At 42.2% G+C, this 27621-nt stretch overlaps 1 protein-coding gene across 1 annotated transcript; it reads left to right on the forward strand.

Annotated features, from left to right (window-relative positions):
* The first annotated feature begins 949 nt into the window (after nucleotides 1–949).
* Nucleotides 950–27267, forward strand: LOC139472327 (cilia- and flagella-associated protein 251-like). The gene is made up of 24 exons (XM_071254776.1): nucleotides 950–1491; nucleotides 3929–4293; nucleotides 4743–4889; nucleotides 5667–5770; nucleotides 6816–6924; nucleotides 7377–7535; nucleotides 8041–8209; nucleotides 8419–8578; nucleotides 9557–9625; nucleotides 10999–11128; nucleotides 12204–12259; nucleotides 13070–13129; nucleotides 15210–15289; nucleotides 15978–16117; nucleotides 18024–18197; nucleotides 18879–19022; nucleotides 20452–20534; nucleotides 20767–20908; nucleotides 21201–21292; nucleotides 22101–22229; nucleotides 22932–23037; nucleotides 23773–23863; nucleotides 24052–24186; nucleotides 26376–27267. Exons 1-24 carry the CDS (start codon nucleotides 1041–1043, stop codon nucleotides 26588–26590), a joined length of 3510 nt encoding a protein of 1169 aa, XP_071110877.1. The 5' UTR covers nucleotides 950–1040; the 3' UTR covers nucleotides 26591–27267.
* Nucleotides 27268–27621: the final 354 nt, after the last annotated feature.

Raw genomic sequence — 27621 nt, forward strand, 5'->3', positions numbered from 1 at the left:
TTAAAATAAAGTATTATCTTTACGACTATTTACAAACCTTTGAAACTGAACGACTGTCAGTTGAATTATCATTTTAAGTCGCTTAATGATGATTAATAGATTAAAAACATACTAGTTTTATAGATACAAACATTAAGATGTACTTTATAGCTTTGTCCAAACATTATATATGGAGTGTATGCAAGTAAGACTATCAAAGGTTTGAAATTTTGTACCAGGCTTGCATGTCATTCATTTCCATTTAATGTTTATAACTTACAGTTTATCTGTGCTCAGAATGAGGTTTAGTGATAAACACTATAGGTACCATAGGGACGTGGATATTGTGAGTGGGTGTCTACTGAGTGAGTGGGTTGGGTTTAGCGTCGCTTGGAACAGTATATTCCAGTTATATGGCGGAGTGTCAGCTTGGCGAGGGAGGAAAGGTTAAACCGCCAAGCATGGATATGATGCTGACAAACCTAACGTTGATACAGACATTTCACTATTGAATTAGCATATTAAACCAACGGTTATTATGACACCATTTTAAAAGTTGCGTTAAGCGAGGAACTTACAACATTAATTTCACAAAATGATACATTCTACTTGCACTTGTTTCTTGTTTTGTTGTTTGTTGTTGTTATACTCTTCTCTTCAATGAATAACTCTATTGAATGTACTTTTATATTATTTGTCGTCTGCTTCATGCTGATTGAGTGAACCAAGAGGAACATTAGTTGTTAGGTATAACGTGTGTTTGGTATGTCGTAAATGAGACCCTATGTTTGTTGGAAATAGTGCAATTATTTTTCCGTATTGTATGGAATTTCTTATCATATAACAAGATGATACTGTTATAACCTGCATAAGTATTATGAAGGCATTTCATGTATTCATTTATCAGGTATAATCGATATCCATTGCGACATGCCGGAGAACGTGTCGGCTAAAAACACCGTAGCATAGCAACAGCGTCAGGCATGAATTTTAGGTTTTGAGGCTGTGCATGTGTGTTTTCGCAGGTCAGTGTTGGAAAACACCGTCCGTTATATTTCAATATGGCAGAAGAAGCACAGGAAATACCTAAAGAAAATGATACCGATGTACAGGATACACAAGAATCCCCGAAAGCCGACGTAGAGGCCGAGAAAGAAGCAGGTCAGGTACCCGTTGCAGAGATTACAAATCAAAACCAAAGTGACGAGACAGATGGGCCCATAGAAAAAGAAGATGGGAAAGGTGGTGAAGATGAGACTGACAACACTGCCCCTGAGTTTGCAGCTCAAGGAGATGGAGGAGAGGATGAACCGAATGACCCCAAAGAAGAACCGGTAAAGGATTCAGATAAAGAAACGGAAGATCAGACTATACCCAAAACTGTGGCAGAGGTAGAAGAAAAAGAGGGAACTAGTCAAGTAGCAGCAGCACAGGGGCAAGCTGCAGAAGAAAATCCATCTGAAGATTTAAAACCAGAAGATGAGGAAAAAGCAGAGCCAACAGAGGAACAAGGTATGGCATCACACAAATATAAATCTGTATTGTTGTGCGCTAAAGTTATCAATACAACACAGGAGGCTGTGTTTGCAATTATGGATGCAATTCAACGGGTCCTTGACATTAAGCTTATGTTAAATGTTGGAAATTAAGGGGGCCCTAGTTTCAAATACTACGGGAGCAAACCTCAAGTACCCTAACACAGCCCTAATTTCAAACACTTGTCGTGAGTTCATGTTTGTATGTTTGTTGATAACCTAACTTTATCACGGTGGCCGGTATATAATGAGGTTTGAGATTGGCAAACCAGTGGTTGATGGCAAGATCAACACCCACCAATGATGACCCACAGTCGGCTAAGTACAGCACTCCAAGCTTTGATTTATTCCTAGGAGCTTCTTGGATTCTGGCATTATTTTTATAGGTGCCATTTTAAACTTCAAGGAGCCACATTAAAATTTTAGGGGCCACATTATTGATTTAGGCTTACAAAGAATATATTATCTAAGAAATTAAATAAAAAGACATTAGAAGATTGAAGACATTTCTATGTCTCAACAACGAACTGTGAAACCTTGTGTCAATAAAGACAAGTCATTGTACAATTCCCCTTGTTGAAAGATCGTCACTGGAATTCACTTAGCCAATTACTGCTACTATCTTTTCACTTTATTTATTATGTTGTGCCTTGGCTTGGTTTTTCCATTCATTTATTACTATCAGACACATTCACAGTAGGTGAAGTAATCTCGGTCATCTCGCATCCCAATGCTGAATTCTCTGATTCTCTGCCCACCAACATCTGCATCTAATAAACGCTTTTCAGGACTGCTGGCTGTAATAGCCATAGTTATGTTATAGTGTTATTCATGTCATCATTCTGTGATGGACTGTTTGGCTTAGCTATGGCTCTTGAAAATATGTCAAATATTCTTCTATGATTTGAACATGCCACCATTGTGAAAGTAAACTGAGAAATGTGTACATGACCAGAAATACATAAACTTGTAGCACTACAGACGATAGCATCAGAAGCAGGCTAGGCTTCAGTATCCCTGTAAGGAGTTACACTACACCCCTAACTAGGGAAGTCATGATGTTGATACATACAAGCGATGTTCTGCTCCAGTTTTTTTCAATATGTGAAATATTTTAGTCGCCAAGCTAATTTATTAATGGGAGCCGACTGGCAACCAAGCAATAAATACAGGTAATTGGTAATTTAATAATGGTAATTTAGGTTGCAAATGTGACCAAATTGGTCACTACTTGGAGGGCTCAAATCACAGCCTGACCACCCGATCCTTTTTATAGCTGTCTCTTATGACAAGCATGAAGCACAAGGGACTGCACATTGCATTGATACAAACCCATTCAATTATATAAAAGGACTTGTTATATCAGTGTTTAAAATTAAACATGTTAATCAACGAGTCCTTGTCTTTTCCTCAATGTTAAAAGTTAAAAGTTTAGGGGCTCCAACACTGCCAGGCCAGGCACTGCCCAGGGGGGAAGTTTCAGTTGCCCAATTTGTGGTTCACATGTGCATCTCTTATTATTCAGAAACCTGTGATCATGGATTCTATTCTTTTATTCACCCTGATTATGTTAATGGTTTGTCAGCACTATACCTATGGTGCTTGTGAGTTTCACTAAAGTGGTATTTGTCTGAGACATGCCGCCTTTTGGGCTTTCCTCCAATAGGGGCAGTCAGTAGCCTGGTGGTTAAAGTGTTCGCCTGTCACGCTGAAGACCCAGGTTCAATTCCTGACATGAGTAAAATGTGTGAACACTATTTCTGGTGTCCCCCGCCATGATATTGCTGGAATATTGCTAAAAGTGTCATAAAACCATACTCACTCACTCACTTTCCTCCAACATCAAGATGACACAACATGATGTATCTGGAAAACTGTTGAAAACTGTCTCTCTCCAGTCACTTCCCAGGCTTGTAAACTCTATAGGTTTTACCACGGATTGTAAGTCAAAACCATAGGGGCCAAACAGGAAACTGATTTGAATAATAGCATGCCCTGTGCTATTTCCACTATCCCCTGTCCAAAGGGCAATAAGTCTAGTTAAACCTGTAATGCTTTGTAGTGGATCATGATATTTATTTCTCAATACAAGCACTGGTCACAGTCGCACACCAAGTAAAAAGTACCGATTCTTACCTTAAATGTATTCGTTAATAAATGTTACACCAAACACTAATTACTTGTGAAAACGTTTATGGTTTCATCCATGGCGCCATACCTGACACTGCCAACTGTAAATCGTCAGTGTGCCAGGTATTTGACCATCCTGACTATGAAAAAGATAACTTACGCACCACAGATATGAGCACATTCAAGTATCGTGATACTCATCTGATCGTTAGCAAGGTATCATGATACATATCAGATTGGACAGCTGGTGAATCTTCCCTGCCTACAGTCTCTTAAATTGATAGGTGAGGCTCAAGAGACGGTTCGAGACGAGGACTTTACAGATGGTAAAGTGGAAGGTCCAGAGGATGCTCAGCATACAAGTGAAACTCCTGCCAAAGAGGAGAGGCCTCTATCAAGCAGCACAAGAGGCAGCAAAAGACTTTCCCCTCAACCTGGTGCTGAGGGAGGCACCCCGCGACAGTCTCCACCCCCAGGTGCAGGGGAGACAAGCAGAACACCCCCACCCCCTGAGGAGGGTAATGTGGGGTATCCCGCCCAACCCCCTCCCACACAGGCTGATGTTGAGGTTATTCCTGACGCACCACGACTCCCCTCCAGAGAAAGGACGGACACATCACTCGAGGGAACCATGTCCAGCTCGGCTCTGGTAAGTAGTTAGCTTTGCTTACACTTTAGGTGTTGTGTTGACTTTCATTCTGTGTACAACGATTCTCCTTTTTTTCAATGTTAGAAATTGGCACTAGTCCTGTAGTCCTTGCCAAATTGCCCAATAGTTAAGATATCCTCACTAATAGTATATGTTATCTTTGTAAGGACTAGTGGACTAAAACTCTTAGTTTCTAATGCTGTTTTTTCTATTTTCCATGTAAATATGCTAAGAGGCACAAAGAAAAATAAATTGTCAGGAATGACAAGGTAAATTAAAAAGAATAAAATGCTAAATAATATTCATCGTGTTGATAGTCATTCTGGTAAAATATCTGAACAATATTAGACAAGAACCAGACATCTACTTTGGTTTAATGTCTTTTTAACACAATATTATAAGAAAGTCATTATGAATTATGCCCTGCTTAATTCCCTCCTGTGTTACAGAACATGGTGTGGTCATTTGGCCTGAACCGCAGTGTCCCTGTGCTGAACTTGACCGATGGCGTGAGGAAGGTGATCATGTACCCGTGTGCCCACGTTGGCGTCCTCTATGACTTCCACAACAACAAACAGCACATACTGCAGGGACATGTAAGTCACAGCAGTCTCATTCAGATCTCTTAGTTTGACAAGATACCTCTCTGTGTGAACATCTGACGACACCTCTATAGGATCAGATGAACATGAGAGAACTTTGACCACCCAGTCTAATTGAAGGAAGCTTGGAAGTCATTCGAATCAGACTACAAATTCAGCCGAAGTATAGGAGTGAGAGAGAATATTCATATTAACATGTCACGGGCAAATAACATATACATACTGCATAAAAACAAAAAAATCAATTATCATCGGTATTGCACCCAGCCTTTACAGGCTTATGAGACATCGTATGTACATTAAAACATGTATATAAGTTTCCAAGTAAAACTGTGAGATACTGCTGTCCCCAGCATCCTGTGCTTGTTGATGATGATTTGGAGATATTACGCTTTCCAACATTAGGTGTATTTCGCACACGGACCTGTGTTGGTTGTGTGAGGTGACTACGGGATCAGGGATCAGTCTCGGCAATGTGGTAGATTGCATGTTGTTGTACCCTGACGAGTGGTACGATGCACATAACATCAATTACTGGATTGTCTGGTCCAGACTTGATTATTTACAGGTGTTTGAGATATAGCTGGAATATTGCTGACTGCTGCGTTAAACTACAAACAGAAGATTCTCGATTCTTGGTGTCCACCCAGGTGTCTAAGTGGGGTTAGACACTGCTCACTGACTCACTGACTAACTCATTGACTGGCTAACCGACTGACTCACTGACTCAAGTACTGACTCTCTAATTCACCACTGATTCCTTGTCTCCAGGCCAACCCGATCACATGCACGTGTGTGAGTGAGGACAAGCGCTGGCTGGTGACGGGGGACAAGGGCTCCGACTCCATGGTGATCATCTGGGACACCTACACCGGGTAGGTTGTTAGTCGGACTTGTGTCTGCTGTGGTAGAGGAGAGTGTGAAGGAGGACCATTAAACATGAATAATCACCTTTGTTTTTAATGTCAAGCTCTTTCTGGGACAATTGTTTTGTTGTTGATATAATCCAACCCCACCCCCGTGTCTGAATGGGGTGTCCATGTTAAACTGTGACATGGTATATGTGATCTCTGTGGGCTAGCTCTATAAAACCGGCATAAGTCCGGAGTAGTACGAGCAGCCACTCACACTCATACATACATGCATGCACATTACAATACAGTCATGCCCCGCTTATACAGACTTCAGATATCCGGAAACCTTGGTTCCCGGACAATTTTCATTCAAAACGAAATAATTACCATATAGATTTACCTGTATATACGGAAATTCAGTTTCCGGAACCGGATGGTCATTTTCATACACAAAACACTGAAATGCACACAAAATTGTCTCACTTACCCGGACAATACACTTCCGCTGGTAGTAATCTTCCGCTGGTGGTAATCCTTTGATTCGTAAGAAGTCAATTATGAAGGTGACACTGAGTTACGTTTGAGACGAGCTTGTTTATTGGTTGCGAAAAAAAGGAAATTTGTCTGTTTAAGGAAAAACACCCGTCAGCAAGTTTGGAAACCATCAGTAAGCATTATGGCACTGAATTTTGCTTGTGCTTGTATAGAGACCTTGATTACATATTACGAGAACACAGGCGATGTGGACAATTTGGAATTATTGTATAAAAAAACTACCTCAAAATGTGGTAAAGTTCAAACTTCCATGACAGATTTTTTGCATAATTGAAGGGAAGTAACTCCTCCAGTAAGAAGCTGGTTTCAGTTATACGGAAATTCGTTTATACAGACGAATTGTGAAATGACGCAAGTGTCTGTATAAACGAGGCACGACTGTACATGTATGATTTAAATAAACTTAAATGCTGCTACGTTAAACCCAATTCACCTCACCACTTTCTACTCATCCACAATGTCTTTATGCTGGGAAGCAGCTCAAATGGTGTTCTGCTTTGTCTGTCTGCAGCATTCCCATCCAGACCTTGTTTGATCCCAATCCTGAGGGAGGCGTGGTTGCCGTGGCGTTGACCCCAGATGCTCGTTACCTAACAACCCTAAGCGCTTCAGAAACACAGGTATATTTTAGCATATTTTAGATTCTGTGGGAGTAGGTCCCTTGTACTAGGAGACAGAATGGGTATAGTGTTGAGACTCAACGTGGGATGTTATGCTTGTCGTAAGAGGTGACTAACGGGATAGGGTGGTCAGGCTCGCTGACTTGGATGATGCATGTAATCGTATCCCAATTGTGCAGATCAATGCTCATGACATCAATCACTGGATTGTCTGGTCCAGACTCGATTATTTACAGACATAGATATTCCTGAGTGCAGCGTTAAACAACAAACAAACAAACAACTGTGGGAGGTTGTTGATATATCAACCACTAGTTTGCTTGGTAACTGTAACTGGGATTGTTCACTAGCCATTATATTATCAAATAACGCCGTGGGCACATATAAGAGCGGGGCGCTTATTATGTCGAATACAGTAAAGTTCACGTTTTCAACGCCCATTTGTCCCCCAGATCCTGTCAATCTGGGACTGGACTATTGACGGCGAGACGCCCGTGTGCACCGCGGAGCTCAACCCCAAGTACGGCGTTCAGAACTACATCTTCTTCAATCCCGACGACATCCACTTCCTCGTCACCAACAGCGAGTCCCAGGTCATCTTCTTCCAGTGGGTGAGTAACCATGGTAACAGCAGCATCGCCACATTACCATGCAGACATCGACGTGTTGTTTCTAGTGTGCCACATGGGTCTTTGAGATGGTCAGGTGTGCTCTAAATATAAGTGGGGCAACTAGAACAGAATTGATCCATAAAAATAATCATTAACAATCTTTGATCTACTCGTATAATGAATATTTGTGTTATATTCAGTGTTAGGCTGAATGGTCATTGTTATCAGTATGAAATAATAAGTCAATCAACTGCTACAATTTGTGAAATAAGGTACTGGTCATTTCTCATAGGAAGGGTGTGGGTGGGTGTATGGGGGTCCCCAAATTTATCACCACTGTATGGGAGGGGCAATAAAAAGAATAACTCAATTCCATTTTGTGAAATAAAATAACCATGAAAAGTATTTGGTGAAGGGGCAGTGGGGGGTGAGCGTGTAAAAATGTGGGGTCAGCAAAATATGATACAGTCCTAAGACCAATCTCCACCCTGTCATTCCCTATTAGGAGGAGCGCCGGATGGAGTACTATGCCCCGCCCCTCACGGACCAGGACTTCAACAAGCCTGTGGGGCGCTACAGCCAGTCCATCTTCCAGGCCAGCAACACCCGCGCCCTTACAGGAACCTCCCTCGGTAACCTCGTAGTCTGGGACAACAACCAGGTTCTCACTAAAGGTGAGCTGTCAGGATCACCCGCAACCTTAATTATTTACATTTGGAACTGTCCATTGAAGTTAGTTTTGGCAAGTACCTAAATAAGATATGCTGGTCTGAATGCCTTGCTTAGTCATGCCTAGTCATGCAGTGATTAATTGTATCAGAGAGAAAGATCTGATTCTAATGAGAATGTGTATGCCAAAGGCTTAGTGTCTCTTATCATGCAGTGGTAACATCCGAGCAGACGGCCAACAAGAAGGCGTTGAAGATCATCAAGCTGCAGGACCGTGGCATCAACGTACTCACCATCACAGACAGATACATCGTCGTTGGGGACATCGCTGGTCATGTCAAGTTCTTTGACCAGAGTCTCAAGCTTATCTACTGGTAAACTTCTATTTTTATTGCATACACCAAGTCTGACTAGAAATAGCAGAAATACTCTTCAAATCATTTGCAGGGCAAAAAAAAATGGTCTTATGGGTCAGAAAAAGATCAAATCTATTTTTAAGGTAAAAAATATGTAATCAATATTTCCATAGTTTGTTAATGGTGTACAGGGTTTAACCGAACACTAAATAGTCCACTGGTTGTGTATAAACATTTAGAATGGATGGAAAAACTCTCAGCTGACCGAGTCTCATGGAATGCACAAATATTAAGGCTGTTTAAATTATGGAAACTTGTTACGCATTTAAATGAAGTTCCGGGGTAGAATAGGTCTACAACAACCCATGCTTTCCTTAAAGGCGACTATGCTTGTCGTAAGAAGCGTCTAACGGGATCGGGTGTTCAGGCTTACTGACTTGGTTCGTACATGTCATGGTATCCCAGTTGCATGGATCGATGCTCATGATGTCAATCCCTGGATCATCTGGTCCAGACTCTATTATTTACAGACCGCCATCATATCGCTGGAATATTGCTGAGTGCGGCGTTAAACAACAAAGAAAGAAAGAAAGAAGTAAACAAACATTACGTGTTAAGTCCATTCTGTTAAGAAGTACATTCAGCGTTCAACCTGTCCATGTTCATCAGTCAGACATAAACATAAGGAAGTATCTCTTCAAACAAGAACACCCTCATCTCCAGTTAATGCTGTGACATCATTTATACCATGGAAGTCAGGTGAAGTGAGTCATGTGTCATCACCCTGCAGACATGAACTCGGTCAAAGTGTTCGCCAAGGAACCCCCATTTTCACTTCTCTCAACCACATGACACAGACATTTAGGATTCCCCAGGACAGATAGAAAAGTACTGGGTAGTGACACCTGACTAACAGGTCTTGCAATGACTGGAGACAGTGTCTGTCGTCAGTTGATAAAAAGTAGAAATATTTCATGTGGGTTTTGTGTATTTCAGGTACCAGGAGTTCGGCCTTGGGCCAGTCAATGCGCTCTCCTTCTCCTTTGTCCCTGAGTTCACACCTATGTGAGTACACAGGATCAAGCACATTCATGAAGTGTATTACTGAAGTTTGTTGTCAGATTGAGGAAACAGTTGTAGATGTCAGAACTAGGGAGGATTTTATTGTTTGATAGTTGTAACTTTTGCCACTTTTAAGGATTTGTTTGAACAATGTAATGGGGTGAAAGTATTTGTTAATCTTTGATATTATTATCCTTTTCCAAATCTTGTGCAAACTTTGAGGAAGAGGTCCCCAGTATCCCATGTTTGTCACGAAAGACCTGACTCAACAGGAATTGTGTTTGTATGTCACCAGGCAGAGGTGATTGTGTATCTCACCTAAACAACATGCTCATGGTATCAGTCACTGGTTTGTCTGGTCCACTGCCACGATGTAGTTAGATTGCTGACTGAGTCTAGTGAATCATCCATTTCCTTGAGACCAATGTTTGACTGTGTATGTTGTTTCCCCGATGTTTGACTGTGTATGTTGTTTCCCCAATGTTTGACTGTGTATGTTGTTTCCCCGATGTTTGACTGTGTATGTTTCCCCGATGTTTGACTGTGTATGTTGTTTCCCCAATGTTTGACTGTGTATGTTGTTTCCCCGATGTTTCCCCTCCGATGTTTGACTGTGTATGTTGTTTCCCCCATGTTTGACTGTGTATGTTGTTTCCCCGATGTTTGACTGTGTATGTTGTTTCCCCGATGTTTGACTGTGTATGTTTTCCCCCGATGTTTGACTGTGTATGTTGTTTCCCCGATGTTTGACTGTGTATGTTGTTTCCCCGATGTTTGACTGTGTATGTTGTTCCCGATGTTTGACTGTGTATGTTGTTTCCCGAATGTTTGACTGTGTATGTTGTTTCCCCGATGTTTGACTGTGTATGTTGTTCCCGATGTTTGACTGTGTATGTTGTTTCCCCGATGTTTGACTGTGTATGTTGTTTCCCAGATGTTTGACTGTGTATGTTGTTTCCCCGATGTTTGACTGTGTATGTTTTCCCCCCGATGTTTGACTGTGTATGTTGTTTCCCCGATGTTTGACTGTGTATGTTGTTTCCCCGATGTTTGACTGTGTATGTTGTTTCCCCGATGTTTGACTGTGTGTGTTGTTTCCCCGATATTTGACTGTGTATGTTGTTCCCGATGTTTGACTGTGTATGTTGTTTCCCGAATGTTTGACTGTGTATGTTGTTTCCCCGATGTTTGACTGTGTATGTTTTCCCCCCGATGTTTGACTGTGTATGTTGTTTCCCCAATGTTTGACTGTGTATGTTGTTTCCCCGATGTTTGACTGTGTACGTTGTTCCCAATGTTTGACTGTGTACGTTGTTCCCGATGTTTGACTGTATGTTGTTTCCCCAGTGTTTGACTGTGTATGTTGTTTTCGACAGAGCAGCTGAGAACACCAAGTACCCCCCAGATGCCACCATTGCTGCCAAGAAGTTTGTTATCCGAGACTTTGTTGTCGGAAGCAGCATCGCAATATTTGGCAACATCACAGCAGATGGCACCAAGGTTGAGGTTTGTACAAGTTTATACAACAATTGTATTTTTATCACAATTGTGTTGGTTAAATTAGCCATAATTGTGGCCCAGTCATCTAAGGCTCTACGAATTGCTGTGTAGAGTTGCATCCCTTTAGTGTGCCAGAAACCTGTGTTTATGGGTTCGAATCCCACATTAGCCCTGATTATGTTTCTAGTTTGTCAGCACCATACCCATGCTGTAGGTTTCACCGAAGTGGTAAACTTCAAGAGCTGCATCATTCTGGCTTCCTTCCACACCAAATTGACACACAGTGATGTAACTGAAGTACCGTTCAAAGCAGCGTTAAACCAGATTCACTCACACAGTAATTCTGTCAGCTTTATGTCAGGTTTATGTAGCTTAGCTAATAACAGTCCATCTAATGACACTAAATCTACTGAAAATGAAGTGCCATGTTGAGGCTAGGACTCTCAGACGTTTTGGGCACACACTGCAGCTGTTTCACAAGCGGTTGGGGTGTTATTTCCCTGTAACAAGAAACACAGGGCAGTACACAGTGTTTACTAAATGAATTGTTTGTTTGCGAGATATGTCTAATCAAGATGTCGTACCTGTCAGGTGCAGATTGGGAATGTAGGCCACGTGATACTATGGGTCTTCCGACTTCGCAGTATGACACGATCACTGTCTTTAAACGCTCGACACTAAATCAAAACTACATGGTGTGACATTAGCACCAAAGTAGCAACAGATTATCCTCAGAAGCAGTTTGCATTCTATTTTCTTAACATGTTATGTCAGGAATTTTACCACAGACTTGTGCAATCTTAGCCACAGAATTTGTCTGGGACTGATACTGATATTAGGACGTCATGCTGTCACACCACAACCCTTAAGCTACAATACTGAAAGATATGATTCAGGTCACTAGATAGATCTGATTGTAACACAAATATTCAAGTATTTCCTTGTAACTTGTGACCTTGTGATGATAAATGTGTCACACGTATGTTAGTACCTCATGGTATAGAGATGGAGGTTGTCAGCCTCAGCATCTGCAGCCAATGTTTCATCTGCTACCTTGTCATGTCACGACGCCTTCCTTCAGGTGATCCATCGGGAACATGACGCTTCCATCCATGCCCTGGCCGCCCACCCCACACAGTGAGTTGTCTGCCCTTGGGGGCCATTAGAGTTACCTCCCTTCTCTCCTGTGAAAATAAAAGTATACCGTATTCGACGTAATAAGCGCCCCGCTCTAATAAGCACCCACGGTGATATTTGCTGATATATTGCCAAGTGAACAATCCCAATTGGCACCCCTTCCGATTGATCAATGTACACATGACTTCTTTTTTTTGTGAATAATACGCACTCGTGTGTTATATGCACCCTTAATTATGGGCAATTAAATTCTGGAAAAATATATCTGTCGTACATAAACATTTCAGGCTGTCAGCATAAACCAAATTTATCTCTCAACTCTTTTTTTTCACCAAAATAATATTCTACTAAGAGACCCTATTTCTAATTTTGAGAGCGCCCTGGGCGCTTATTATGTCGAATACGGTATATTAGTTGTGGGATGTCTTGTGGGAAGAAAAACACTGTTATTCAAATTTAAATTCTGTTTCAAATTTGTGAAACTTTGGTTTGCCAGATTTGACAGTAAAGTAACTGATGCAGGGGAAAGGTTTTGTTTCCTTGTTTTTTAAATACATTTCTTTCTTTATCATGTCTATTGAAAATACAAATTTATCAAAAGTATGATTGGTCAAAGTCTGTGTCACTGAAGTTGTCAAAACATGTAACGTAGACAACATTGGAATTGGATAATAGATCTATATGAGTGGGTGTGACTTCTATGAATGTACATTTCTACCATGCGATTATATTTGTCATTATTTACATTATTCCATATGTTGAAATTCAGGATGTTTATCAACAACCATGTTTTACTTTCTTCTAATTTAGTCCTTACCTAGCAATTGGCAGCTACTCTGGGCTTCTCAAAATCTGGAACTATGAGCAAAAGTAAGTACTGTTTTGTTGATTTAGTGATGCGAAATATTGTAGCAAAGGTTCGAATCTATCTGCTTCTCCATCAATGAATTAAGACTTCCCGTGTGGTACAATTTTAGGATAATTTTGAAGTTTGAGTGTAAAAATATTTTGATGATGGTACAAAGATATTCCTAGCCTACAAGGATACATGGTATCAGCCGTGATGTTGTGTTTCTCATGGCTGTGATGTTGTGCTTCTCATGGCTGTGATGTTGTGTTTCTCATGGCTGTGATGTTGTGTTTCTCATGGCTGTGATGTTGTGTTTCTCATGGCTGTGATGTTGTGCTTCTCATGGCTGTGATGTTGTGTTTCTCATGGCTGTGATGTTGTGTTTCTCATGGCTGTGATGTTGTGCTTCTCATGGCTGTGATGTTGTGTTTCTCATGGCTGTGATGTTGTGTTTCTCATGGCTGTGATGTTGTGCTTCTCATGGCTGTGATGTTGTGCTTCTCATGGCTGTGATGTTGTGTTTCTCATGGCTGTGATGTTGTGCTTCTCATGGCTGTGATGTTGTGTTTCTCATGGCTGTGATGTTGTGCTTCTCATGGCTGTGATGTTGTGCTTCTCATGGCTGTGATGTTGTGTTTCTCATGGCTGTGTTGTTGTGTTTCTCATGGCTGTGATGTTGTGTTTCTCATGGCTGTGATGTTGTGTTTCTCATGGCTGTGATGTTGTGTTTCTCATGGCTGGGATGTCATGCTTACATGGCTGTGATGTTGTGTTTCTCATGGCAGGGATGTCATGCTTCTCATCAGGGGTCCGGAAACCGTCATATGCGCCGGACATGTCCGATTGGGAATCTCAAATGTCCGGTCTAAAATATTGCTTACCGGACATTTAAATTTTTCTGTCCGGACATTCTTAAATTTTGACCGGACATGATCAACAGTTAGGACTGAGCAATTTCTGTCTGCAGTTGTAACACCATGAAGATTATCTACACTGACAAGCTTTGTTTGTTTTGATTGCTGTAAATACATCGTACCTAGAATGATAGTCCAATCGGTCAATCACTGTAATAGGCAATAAACTGAGTTGACACTGATTAATCGAGGATTTATTACTGAGAACATCTTGTTGATTTGAGTAAAATGTTGTTTACAACTGTACATAAATACCTTGCATCATCGATGTACCTCATTATCCTCACAATGCTACGATACGTAACCTCAGTCAAGAAGCGAAAGCGTGACGACAGCCAGTCGACCGATGCAGATCAGTCGAGCGGATCTGCCAAACCCTCAAAGTCTGAATGATCATTTTGTAAGTCGTGGCTAACGACTTTCACTTGGTTGACATACAACGAGGATTTGCAGATTTTATTGTTTTCAGTAGCTAGTCGTATATTGAATCTTGATTGACCGCCATTTTGCTTTCTCGGACGATCGATATCAAATTTTTTTATGGTCAATAATTAAGTACAGATGAAAAAGTATTCAAATAACTACTGCTATCAACGATAGTTTAGGATTTATGATTATATTATCTGTCTTGTTTTTAAATAATCTTTAGTTTAAAAAAAACACTTTTCCCGTGAGGTCACGTGATAACCAAATATGGGATAATAGTCTCGATCCAAATGTTACAACGCGTACACTTGAGCAGACTCATGAATATTAATTAGACCGTTCACAACGTTGACAGATCGTTGTCATAACAGAAACAAACGTATGTTTTCCATATATATCTAAAATGATATTATTTGTTATTAATTGTCCGGTGAATTAAACAATTTAAATTGAAACAATTCATAATTCATCATATTATGAATACGTAACAACTTGTAATTTGTGTGTAAAAAGTCGTACTAAAACACGCTGTTTGAAGGGGGCGTGGCATAAATGTAAATGTCCGATTGGGATTTTAAATTTTCCGGACCCCTGCTTCTCATGGCTGTGATGTTGTGTTTCTCATGGCTGTGATGTTGTGCTTCTCATGGCTTTGATGTTGTGTTTCTCATGGCTGTGATGTTGTGTTTCTCATGGCTGTGATGTTGTGCTTCTCATGGCTGTGATGTTGTGTTTCTCATGGCTGTGTTGTATGCTATAGGGACGTGATGGTGTCCCGGATGTTTGATCGCGGGAGCCACATCCGCTGTTGTACATATGACCCTAGTGGTGGACTGCTTGGTGAGTAAAACAGATGTAGGCGTTCTCCAATTATACATATAGGATTTGATAAGACTTAGCTTAACTAGTTTTTCAGTATAAGGTGAATTGAACAGCAATCCTGAACTGTTTTTTTAACAGATAATGTATTTTCAGTCTGTGACTAAAGTCACTAATCCATAGCCCATGTCTAGTAAAATTCTGTTTGGTCTAGAGAGTTCAGTTAATAATAATCAATATAATATAAAGTCAACTGAAAATCATGCTACTAAGAGAACAGAAAACCTTTGAGCACAGACTTTAATTTGTTTTGGTATGGCATACTTTTTCTCCATCTGAGATGCATCTGTGAATGTTTTGATTATTGATCCCGTTCATTGAGTTAGACAAATACTTGTCAGTATTCAGCAATCATCTGTCCCATCTTGCTGTCACTAATCTCATTAAAATCAGTTCTTAGTTCTGATTTCTGATTTGCTAATGTTGACTTCTTGTTAGTCATTTCATTGGTTGGTCGAAATTCAGAAAAGGTCATTCTGATGTGACCTCTAATTGAGCATCCTGAGATCGTTGTTTTCCGGTAGCGAGAACTAAGATCTGATTTTAATGAGGTTGTGCTGCCACTGATGATGTTATAGTAGTAGACAGTTGTTTCATAACAATCAACCTCCTACTTTTCATATTAAAACACTTGCCTGTGGTGTTTCAGCTGTGGGTTTCACCAACGGGTGTGTGCGTGTTCTGGATGCCATCACTCTCCAGGAGGAGATGGAGGAGCCGTTCCACTACGCTCGAGATGCCGTCACCCACATAGCGTTCTCACACGACTCGCAGTACCTGGCCACAGCTGTAAGTATATCATCACAGCATGCCAACAGTCTCAGTCTCTGTTTGTAGGATGCGGAGTACACCATGACAGTATATAATTCCTGTGTAACAATCTCAGTCTCTGTTTGTAGGATGCGGAGTTCACAGTGACAGTATATCATTCCTGTGTAACAATCTCAGTCTCTGTTTGTAGGATGCGGAGTTCACAGTGACAGTGTATCATTCCTGTGTAACAATCTCAGTCTCTGTTTGTAGGATGCGGAGTTCACAGTGACAGTGTATCATTCCTGTGTAACAATCTCAGTCTCTGTTTGTAGGATGCGGAGTACACCATGACAGTATATAATTCCTGTGTAACAATCTCAGTCTCTGTTTGTAGGATGCGGAGTACACAGTGACAGTGTATCATTCCTGTGTAACAATCTCAGTCTCTGTTTGTAGGATGCGGAGTTCATTGTGACAGTATATAATTCCTGTGTAACAATCTCAGTCATTGTTTGTAGGATGCGGAGTACACGGTGACAGTATATCATTCCTGTGTAACAATCTCAGTCTCTGTTTGTAGGATGCGGAGTACACCATGACAGTATATAATTCCTGTGTAACAATCTCAGTCTCTGTTTGTAGGATGCGGAGTACACAGTGACAGTGTATAATTCCTGTGTAACAATCTCAGTCTCTGTTTGTAGGATGCGGAGTACACGGTAACAGTATATCATTCCTGTGTAACAATCTCAGTCTCTGTTTGTAGGATGCGGAGTACACCATGACAGTATATAATTCCTGTGTAACAATCTCAGTCTCTGTTTGTAGGATGTGGAGTACACCATGACAGTATATAATTCCTGTGTAACAATCTCAGTCTCTGTTTGTAGGGTGCGGAGTTCACAGTGACAGTATGTCATTCCTGTGTAACTATCTCAGTCTCTGTTTGTAGGATGTGGAGTACACAGTGACAGTGTATAATTCCTGTGTAACAATCTCAGTCTCTGTTTGTAGGATGCGGAGTACACAGTGACAGTGTATAATTCCTGTGTAACAATCTCAGTCTCTGTTTGTAGGATGGGGAGTTCACAGTGACAGTGTATAATTCCTGTGTAACAATCTCAGTCTCTGTTTGTAGGATGCGGAGTTCACAGTGACAGTATATCATTCCTGTGTAACAATCTCAGTCTCTGTTTGTAGGATGCGGAGTACACCATGACAGTATATCATTCCTGTGTAACAATCTCAGTCTCTGTTTGTAGGATGCGGAGTTCACAGTGACAGTGTATAATTCCTGTGTAACAATCTCAGTCTCTGTTTGTAGGATGCGAAGTACACAGTGACAGTATATAATTCCTGTGTAACAATCTCAGTCTCTGTTTGTAGGATGCGGAGTACACCATGACAGTATATCATTCCTGTGTAACAATCTCAGTCTCTGTTTGTAGGATGCGGAGTACACAGTGACAGTATATAATTCCTGTGTAACAATCTCAGTCTCTGTTTGTAGGATGCGGAGTTCATAGTGACAGTATATAATTCCTGTGTAACAATCTCAGTCTCTGTTTGTAGGATGCGGAGTACACCATGACAGTATATCATTCCTGTGTAACAATCTCAGTCTCTGTTTGTAGGATGTGGAGTACACAGTGACAGTGTATAATTCCTGTGTAACAATCTCAGTCTCTGTTTGTAGGATGCGGAGTACACAGTGACAGTATATAATTCCTGTGTAACAATCTCAGTCTCTGTTTGTAGGATGCGGAGTACACAGTGAGTGTATAATTCCTGTGTAACAATCTCAGTCTCTGTTTGTAGGATGCGGAGTACACGGTGACAGTATATCATTCCTGTGTAACAATCTCAGTCTCTGTTTGTAGGATGCGGAGTACACAGTGACAGTATATAATTCCTGTGTAACAATCTCAGTCTCTGTTTGTAGGATGCGGAGTACACAGTGAGTGTATACAAGAAGGAGAGCATGGACACCAGCACCACCTACACCTACATGGGGCGACACCGCGCACACTACAAGCCCATCAGGGATATCATGTTCGGGGTGCAGCTCGACTCCACCGCCCCCAGACTGCTCTCCCTTGGGGAGGACCGGGTCATGGTGGGTCATCCCCTAGAATAGACTAGTTAATACTCCATTCCCTGGAATACGGCTGGCTCCATGAGCTGTCATTATGCCCAACAGAAAGCTAGCAATACAGTCACTTTGATGTGCAAAGCTATATTGCCACGAAAGTCACTGTCGCAGTAGTAGTAGTATATATACAAAATTAGGCAAAACAGCATGTAAAGTGAACAGACAGGTTTGCATTGGGCCCATCTGTTCTTATTTCAGAATAAGTGCATTTGTTTACATACAAGAGAAAGTTGGATCACGTGATGAGTTTGCCATCCCCCACGGTGTTGTCGCTGGAGTAGGACCTCCTTTCACAGTAAAAAGACGAGAAGAGTGGAGTAAATTTGGGGGTCATTAGCTGATATTTACAAACAAAGCTTCAGAACGGTCAGCTTGCTGTCCCTTACAAGATCACAGAAAACTAATTCTTGCACCATTGTGCATAAAAACACAATTCCATGAACAAGATAGAATTCTACATTTTTCTTCCTGTTCTCAGATGATATTGTTTCTTTCAGTGCATGCTCATCTTTTGTAGAACATTGCTAGATTTATTTATGTGCTTGAAAAATATTTCACCATCCCTGCTGTTTTTATACAGAAATATTTTTTTATTTCTTGTGTAACAATCTCAGGCTCTACAATTCGTATTTGTTTTTCTTCCAGGTTGAGTATGACCTTGAGAACAGTAGCCGTGACAACATAAGGCTGTCCAGCACAGACAGGATTGAGCAGAGTGCTGTCCCCTTGTGTATGGCCTGGTATCCACCAATCACAAAAGAGCATTTCATTGTTACAGCTGATGATCAGGTGTGTCTGCTGCAGCTGGTAACAAGCCTCTTTTTTAACTGTATTTGGATATTCAGGACTTTTTCACACATTTGTATCTTGTCGTATTAAATCTTTCACTGAGAAGAGCCTATGCCATTGATAGATCTGGAAGTAATGAAATTATGGAAACATGTGTTTTTTTATAGTATGGCAATGTTCTTTTGAGTAAAAAATTTGCATTCATCCTATAGTAATGCCAATAGTTAAGGTATCATAAGGACTAGTAGAAATTGCCATTTTTACCATTTTTGCTGTATGTTATCATTATATGGACTGGTAGACTAGAAATGTTAGTTTCTGTCGCTGGTGTGATTTAGGCTGATATCTGATATGTATAGCTGTATCAGCAGGCCAGGGAGTATATAGCCATGTAGAAACCTGGAGTAGGAACCTAGAGTAAGAACCTAGAGTAGGAACCTGGAGTAGGAACCAAGAGTAGGAACCTGGAGTAGGAACCTAGAGTAGGAACCTGGAGTAGGAACCTGGAGTAGGAACCTGGAGTAGGAACCTAGAGTAGGAACCTGGAGTAGGAACCTAGAGTAGGAACCTGGAGTAGGAACCTGGAGTAGGAACCTAGAGTAGGAACCTGGAGTAGGAACCTGGAGTAGGAACCTAGAGTAGGAACCTGGAGTAGGAACCTGGAGTAGAAACCTGGAGTAGGAACCTGGAGTAGTAACCTGGAATAGGAACCTGGAGTAGGAACCTGGAGTAGTAACCTGGAATAGGAACCTGGAGTAGGAACCTGGAGTAGGAACCTAGAGTAGGAACCTGGAGTAGGAACCTAGAGTAAGAACCTGGAGTAGAAACCTGGAGTAGGAACCTGGAGTAGGAACCTGGAGTAGAAACCTGGAGTAGGAACCTGTAGTAGAAACCTAGAGTAGGAACCTGGAGTAGGAACCTAGAGTAGGAACCTGGAGTAGGAACCTAGAGTAAGAACCTGGAGTAGGAACCTGGAGTAGGAACCTGTAGTAGGAACCTAGAGTAGGAACCTGGAGTAGGAACCTGGAGTAGGAACCTGGAGTAGAAACCTGGAGTAGGAACCTAGAGTAGGAACCTGGAGTAGGAACCTGGAGTAGGAACCTGGAGTAGGAACCTAGAGTAAGAACCTGGAGTAGGAACCTAGAGTAAGAACCTGGAGTAGGAACCTGGAATAGGAACCTGGAGTAGGAACCTGGAGTAGGAACCTAGAGTAAGAACCTGGAGTAGGAACCTAGAGTAAGAACCTGGAATAGGAACCTGGAATAGGAACCTGGAGTAGGAACCTAGAGTAGGAACCTGGAGTAGGAACCTGGAGTAGGAACCTGGTGTAGGAACCTGGAGTAGGAACCTGGAGTAAGAACCTGAGGTTATTGTATGGGGAAGGACATGAAACCATGTAACAGTCAACAATACAATCCCTTGGTTTCAGTACAAGTTCAAGTTGTACAATACCACCACGAAGATGTGCAGGAAGACTCTTCTAGGGCCAACATATGGCACTCCTGTCACCAAGTAAGACTTAAACTTTGACCTATCCTTGAACTTTGACCTATCCTTGAACTTTGACCTATAATTGAACTTTAACCTATAATTGAACTTTAACTTGAATTTTTTCAACTGGTCTTATGTGAACGATTGTTTTGCTTTTATATCTAGTTAGTCAAAATAGCAGGCAAAAGATAAAAACAAAAAACATAAAAATGTATGAAGAAGTATGACGTTATTGACAATTGCAATGTTTCAGGATTACAGTGATTCCAACCAAAGATGAAGTCAAAGACAAACGGTACCTGGCATACACAACAGAGGACAAAGTTGGCATGAGTATTCTCCCCTTGACTGGCAACCCACACAACAGCATGGCGCTGGTCGCTCATCCCAGTGGGGTAAGCTGTGTTAGATTTCCTGACACATGACATGTAGTTTTGTTAAACTGCGGTATGGTATCTCAGTGTGCTAGCACTATAAAGTCAGCATCAGTCCAGCCTAGTACAAGCAGCCTCACACACACACACGTGCATCCAAGTCGCTATGTAAGTGCATAATCTTGGATGCGATGTTAAACCCCATTTCAACTCACCTCACCTTCAGTAAAACATATCATTCGCAGGGATATGAGTAGTTTGTTCTTCCTACTGTAACACAGCTGGTTACAGTGTGATGGTTACGTTGTTACAGGTAGCCAACCTGACATGCAGTGGTGATGGCCGCTACTTGTTCACTGCCGGCGGAGCGGACGCAGCCGTTCACATGTGGGAGGTGAACATCAAGTAAGTCAGTCACCAACACATCATCAGCTGAGGCTTGCAGTGACCTTTGACTCTTAGGATCAGTTAGATACTGAAGCCTCATCACAGCCTAGTCATTGACATCAACACTTAAAGGTGGACTCACCCCCTTAAAGAAGCTGGGACTGTCTTATTGACTTAACCAAAATCCTTTCAGTATAATACAGAGCTTCATTTGTCATGGGGTGGCAGACTAAGTTGTCAACCGATCGTGAGGGGTATGTGGTGTGATATACCCTGTGTGTGAGCCTATGTACCCTGAGCCATCAGGCTCACAGACAGGGTACATCACACCACATACCCCTCAAGATCGGTTTATACTCCCTGCAGTGTTTTATTGTACGATCAACAACGATCGCAAGTTGTTTATTTCTTATGTGAGATAGCAACACTATGTACAGCCTCTAAACATGTTCATAAAATATACAAGTTTTAAAAATATTTACCCAAATTTTAATAATGAATAGAATCAGACCTCGGAAATGTCGGACAAGACCATTTTACGAACAGGTGGGTTAAGTTGGGTATTTCCCGCATATTCTCCCAATCACAATGTCGATTATCTGTACCTTTCCTCCTAATACCGACTGTCTTACTCGATACTTCCCTCACAAAAATAATGTCGTCCAATATATGGTGTCATCAAGCATATACGAATCTCCAGAAATGGCGGCATGATAGAACAATGTTTTATCGTAAAATAGACCACACTTCATTCTTCATTGTTCTTTGGGATTTATTGCATAGCCCTCTTATAAAGAGTATTACTGAGTGTAACAATGTTCTGCAGTGCTCTAGAGGCCCAGGCTCAGTTGGGAGGTGAGGAGTTGATCCCGTTCTACGGTTTACTGGATGGTGGCAGGGACGGCGACCTGTTTGCAGAGTTAGAGGACTACTTCTACTACGCACAGATCAGGAGGTAAGTGTTACACATTTTGGTCTAGATTTCCGGTCACCTTTATGAGCTCAACTGGGTTGAAGATCTGTTTGTGCTGATAGCGTCATGCATCGTTAGGAGGCTTGAAATGACTTGACTGTTGATGCTACGGTGTCAGGATGAGCTGCACAGATCAATGTCTGTCCCCTACAAGACAAAATGGACGTCAATGTAGATATATTGAATATGTTTATCCTGTTCGTGTTGTTGTGTCCATAAATCATCTTCAAATATACAGGGTATAAAATCTCCATTCTATAACAATAAATAGCCTGGACCCATTTGACACCTTGAGAAACATACCTCCATTGCTCCATCTCTACCTTAGCTCAGAATCAGCTGATTCAATGGTGGCTTTTAGTATCATGCTATTTAAATCTTGCTCAGAGTAGAGTTTTGAGAGTGAAGGGGGAATTACACAGTAGAGTTATGAGAGTGGAGGCGTTGTAAGAATGGAGATATAATACCCTTGAAGATTGAGAACGACAATGTATTGACCCAGGGTTGTCATAGAGAAGGGGTGACAGGTTGATGGCAAAGGACTGGCCATTTCATATTCTGAGGGGTCAGGAATTGTTTTTTAAAAAGGTATAATTTAATCCAGGAAATACTGGAAATAAATAATGTTGCCCCAGGTCTTGGACATGTTTGAAGTCCCTAACTTGTGGATTACTTTCCCTTCAGTCAAAGTGTGAATACCATGGAAACAAGACAAGTGTCCATCAGGATCCCGCTGTCAGAGGTGCCCTTTGTGATGAGAGCCATGGGCTTCTACCCCTCAGAACAGGAGGTCAGTATATATGACAGTGTCATGGGGTCACAGGTCAGTATACAGCGGCAGGGTCATGGGGTCACAGGTCAGCATACAGTGGCAGGGATCATGGGGTCACAGGTCAGTATACAGCGACAGGGGTCATGGGGTCACAGGTCAGTATACAGCGACAGGGGTCATGGGGTCACAGGTCAGTATACAGCGACAGGGGTCATGGGGTCACAGGTCAGTATACAGCGACAGGGGTCATGGGGTCACAGGTCAGTATACAGTGACAGGGGTCATGGGCTTGCAGGAGGTCAGTATACAGCGGCAGGGTCATGGGGTCACAAGAGGTCAGTAAACAGTGGCAGGGGTTATGAGGTCACGGGGGTCAATAGTTTACAATTATTAAATTAGAAAAAATAGAAAACATATTCTTCTAAGTGATCTCCAGACCAAGTTATTGGTCAAGTGAAATAAAAAAGAAATAAAATTGCAAGTTTTTGTTTTAATGTTCCCCTTCCTGTATTGAACCTGCTTAAAAGTCTTGGCTGGGAAATTAGACTTCTAGATTTGTTTATGTTATTAGACATTTATAAATTGTTTAAATTTTGAGTTGACAGTTTTAAATAACATGCTAAACAATTGAACAGTGTTGAGTTCGAAAATGAACTATTGATGGTTATGAAATATTGATTCTCTTACCTGACACACATGGACGGTTACCAGTTCTTGAAATCCTATACTGACTGTGTCTTAATGTGTTGCCAGATTGAGGACATGCTGAATGAGGTGAAGTTCAGCAAGTATGTGGAGACTGGTCAGTATGTGAGCAACATCGACCTCGGAGACTTCATCAAGTGTGAGTACAAGCAGTACAGACAAACCCGTGTCCAGTTACATGTGATTAGTTGACCACGGAGGGAGGGGATGTCTGCAGTCCAATCCAAAACACAATCAACGGGAGACAATTACATGTAATTATCTCCATTTGATAGCCACTATAAAACTTTACGAAGGTTGTTGTGTGATTGGAGGTTTTGTTTTCAGTGTATGTGAATCATCGGCCAGCATTTGGCCTGTCCCCGGAGAAGATCTTATGGGCGTTCGACACCCTTGGGATACCCACTGACAAGGGTCCTGCTGTAGAGAGGGGGGAACTGCTGGAAATACTGCAGAGCAAAGGTATGGACTGACCACCACTGACTCTGTATATGTTGTACCTGGGTGTACCCACTGACCAGTACTTGATACCTGGGTGTACCCACCGACCAGTACTTGGTACCTGGGTGTACCACTGACCAGTACTTGGTACCTGGGTGTACCACTGACCAGTACTTGGTACCTGGGTGTACCCACTGACCAGTACTTGGTACCTGGGTGTACCACTGACCAGTACTTGGCTGTACCCACTGACCAGTACTTGGTACCTGGGTGTACCACTGATCTGTACTTGATACCTGGGTGTACCCACTTACCAGTACTTGGTACCTGGGTGTACCCACTGACCAGTACTTGGTACCTGGGTGTACCACTGACCAGTACTTGGTACCTGGGTGTATCACTGACCAGTACTTGGTTGTACCCACCGACCATTACTTGACACCCTGATGTACCCACTGACCAGTACTTGGTACCTGGGTGTACCACTGATCTGTACTTGATACCTGGGTGTACCCACTTTCCAGTACTTGGTACCTGGGTGTACCCACTGACCAGTACTTGGTACCTGGGTGTACCACTGACCAGTACTTGGTACCTGGGTGTATCACTGACCAGTACTTGGTTGTACCCACCGACCATTACTTGACACCCTGATGTACCCACTGACCAGTACTTGGTACCTGGGTATACCACTGACCAGTACTTAGTACCTGGATGTACCACTGACCAGTACTTGGTTATACCCACCGACCAGAACTTGACACACTGATGTACCCACTGACCAGTACTTAGTACCTGGATGTATCACTGACCAGTACTTGGTTGTACCCACTGACCAGTACTTGGTACCAGGGTATACCACTGACCAGTACTTGGTACCTGGGTGTACCCACTGACCAGTACTTGGTTATACCCACCGACCAGTATTTGACACACTGATGTACCCACTGACCAGTACTTAGTACCTGGATGTATCACTGACCAGTACTTGGTTGTACCCACTGACCAGTACTTGGTACCGGGTATACCACTGACCAGTACTTGGTACCTGGGTGTACCCACTGACCAGTACTTGGTTGTACCCACCGACCAGTACTTGACACCATGATGTACCCACTGACCAGTACTTGGTACCTGGGTGTACCCACTGACCAGTACTTGGTACCTGGGTGTACCACTGACCAGTACGAGTTACCTGGGTATACCACTGACCAGTACTTGGTACCTGGGTGTACCACTGACCAGTACTTGGTACCTGGGTATACCACTGACCAGTACTTGGTACCTGGATGTATCACTGACCAGTACTTGGTTGTACCCACCGACCAGTACTTGACACCCTGATGTACCCACTGACCAGTACTTGGTACCTGGGTGTACCCACTGACCAGTACTTAGTACCTGGGTGTACCCACTGACCAGTTCTTGGTACCTGGGTGTACCCACCGACCAGTACTTGGTACCTGGGTATACCACTGACCAGTACTTGGTACCTGGGTGTACCACTGACCAGTACTTGGAACCTGGGTGTACCACTGACCAGTACTTGGTACCCTGATGTACCACTGACCAGTACTTGGTACCTGGGTGCACCAACTGACCAGTACTTGGTACCTGGATGTATTACTGACCAGTACTTGGTACCTGGATGTATCACTGACCATTACTTGGTACCTGGGTGTACCACTGACCAGTACTTGGTACCTGGGTATACCACTGACCAGTACTTGGTACCTAGATGTATCACTGACCAGTACTTGGTTGTACCCACCGACCAGTACTTGACACCCTGATGTACCCACTGACCAGTACTTGGTACCTGGGTGTACCCACTGACCAGTACTTAGTACCTGGGTGTACCCACTGACCAGTTCTTGGTACCTGGGTGTACCCACCGACCAGTACTTGGTACCTGGGTATACCACTGACCAGTACTTGGTACCTGGGTGTACCACTGACCAGTACTTGGAACCTGGGTGTACCACTGACCAGTACTTGGTACCCTGATGTACCACTGACCAGTACTTGGTACCTGGGTGCACCAACTGACCAGTACTTGGTACCTGGATGTATTACTGACCAGTACTTGGTACCTGGATGTATCACTGACCAGTACTTGGTACCTGGGTGTACCACTGGCCAGTACTTGGTACCTGGGTGTACTTACTGTGCATACTGTTCTGTTTTGATGAGCGGCCTCTCTGTTGCAGGTGAACACATGACGGAGTACGAGCTGGCCGAGTACCTCACCACTCTGATGGGCTTCAACCCCGAGGGGGGCAAGTGTGAGCTGCAGAACTTTGACGCCACAGCAGCGGGGGACCTCATCGACCAGAACCTCCCCTACACAGTCACTGGGGAGATGTTCTCCAAGGAGATTCTAGGCTTCTCCATGTATGATGGCAACTCCACCCAGCCCTCGTAGACGTCGCTGTACAAGCCCTTGGTCTTGTTGTATACAGTTGAACAAGTGTAGGAGAGTGTTTATGCTGGAACTGTTGGCCTCTTCTTACAAATGACCCATGGTTTGGTATTTCAGTCAGATTTAGTCACCCTCCTCAGTGTCTGGACCAGGTGAACACACGGAGGTTATTAACTCAGTTGACAATGATGTTAAATGATGTGAATGCTATTGGAGTTATTTAATGTGAATACTGCAACATTTTGTGTTAATACAACTGAGACACAAATCATGTCTTACATCATGATTTAAGATGCCACACATTTTGAATAAAAATTACTTTTTTGGAAGGTTGTCAATATATAAGATGGAGAATTGATGGATGTCAACTTCTCAAGAAGTTCCATTCTCTTCCTTATGTGTGTCAATTCTAAATGTCATTCAAAGACTTGGTTGTCAATACAGTTAACATAAGATAATTTTGTCTGTTAAAGCCAAACTTTTGAAAAGCATATCAGTCTGAACTTCAGAAAGGCAACTCTGGTTTAAGTTATGTTACAACTTTTTCTTTTTATGATTTGATAACATTCCCAAACTCTTGGTACTCCATTGTGTTCCAAGCTGTTGTTACTCAGTTGTGTTCCAAATTGTTGTTTTTCCATTGTGTCCAAACTGTTGTTACGTCATTGTGTCCAAACTGTTGTTACATCATTGTGCCCCGAACTGGTGACACCATTCAAGTTACAGCCGCTGGGTTTGTATGTACAAATGAAACAGTGGCAGACATTGTTTATTTTAAAGTTGTGAATAGTAGCCTGTTGTACATATATCAACATGTAACAAAAGCTGTGATATGTATATTGGTCAATAAAATAATTATTTGCTATTATGATGACATGCTGATAGTGTACAGTGTAAACTTGATTCTAGGTGATTGTTGGTGAGAAAGACACTTTTCTTTGTTACAAACCTGCATTAAAACAGCATCTTGAGATGGGAACAATCTAAAATATCCTTTTGTACGTTAACCGGAGCATAGGCAGCCATTTTGTCAG

The sequence above is a fragment of the Haliotis cracherodii genome, unplaced genomic scaffold, assembly GCF_022045235.1.
Source record: "Haliotis cracherodii isolate W230 unplaced genomic scaffold, xgHalCrac1.p SCAF_24, whole genome shotgun sequence".
NCBI lineage: Eukaryota > Metazoa > Mollusca > Gastropoda > Lepetellida > Haliotidae > Haliotis > Haliotis cracherodii.

What these genes read in the sequence shown, in the direction of transcription:
- LOC139472327 (XM_071254776.1), top strand. Translation starts at nt 1,041, where the DNA reads ATGGCAGAAGAAGCACAGGAAATACCTAAAGAAAATGATACCGATGTA. An exon ending in CCATGTCCAGCTCGGCTCTG is followed by an intron (nt 4,294 to 4,742) that starts GTAAGTAGTTAG and finishes CCTGTGTTACAG; the next exon opens with AACATGGTGTGGTCATTTGG. An exon ending in TACTACGCACAGATCAGGAG is followed by an intron (nt 22,230 to 22,931) that starts GTAAGTGTTACA and finishes CTTTCCCTTCAG; the next exon opens with TCAAAGTGTGAATACCATGG.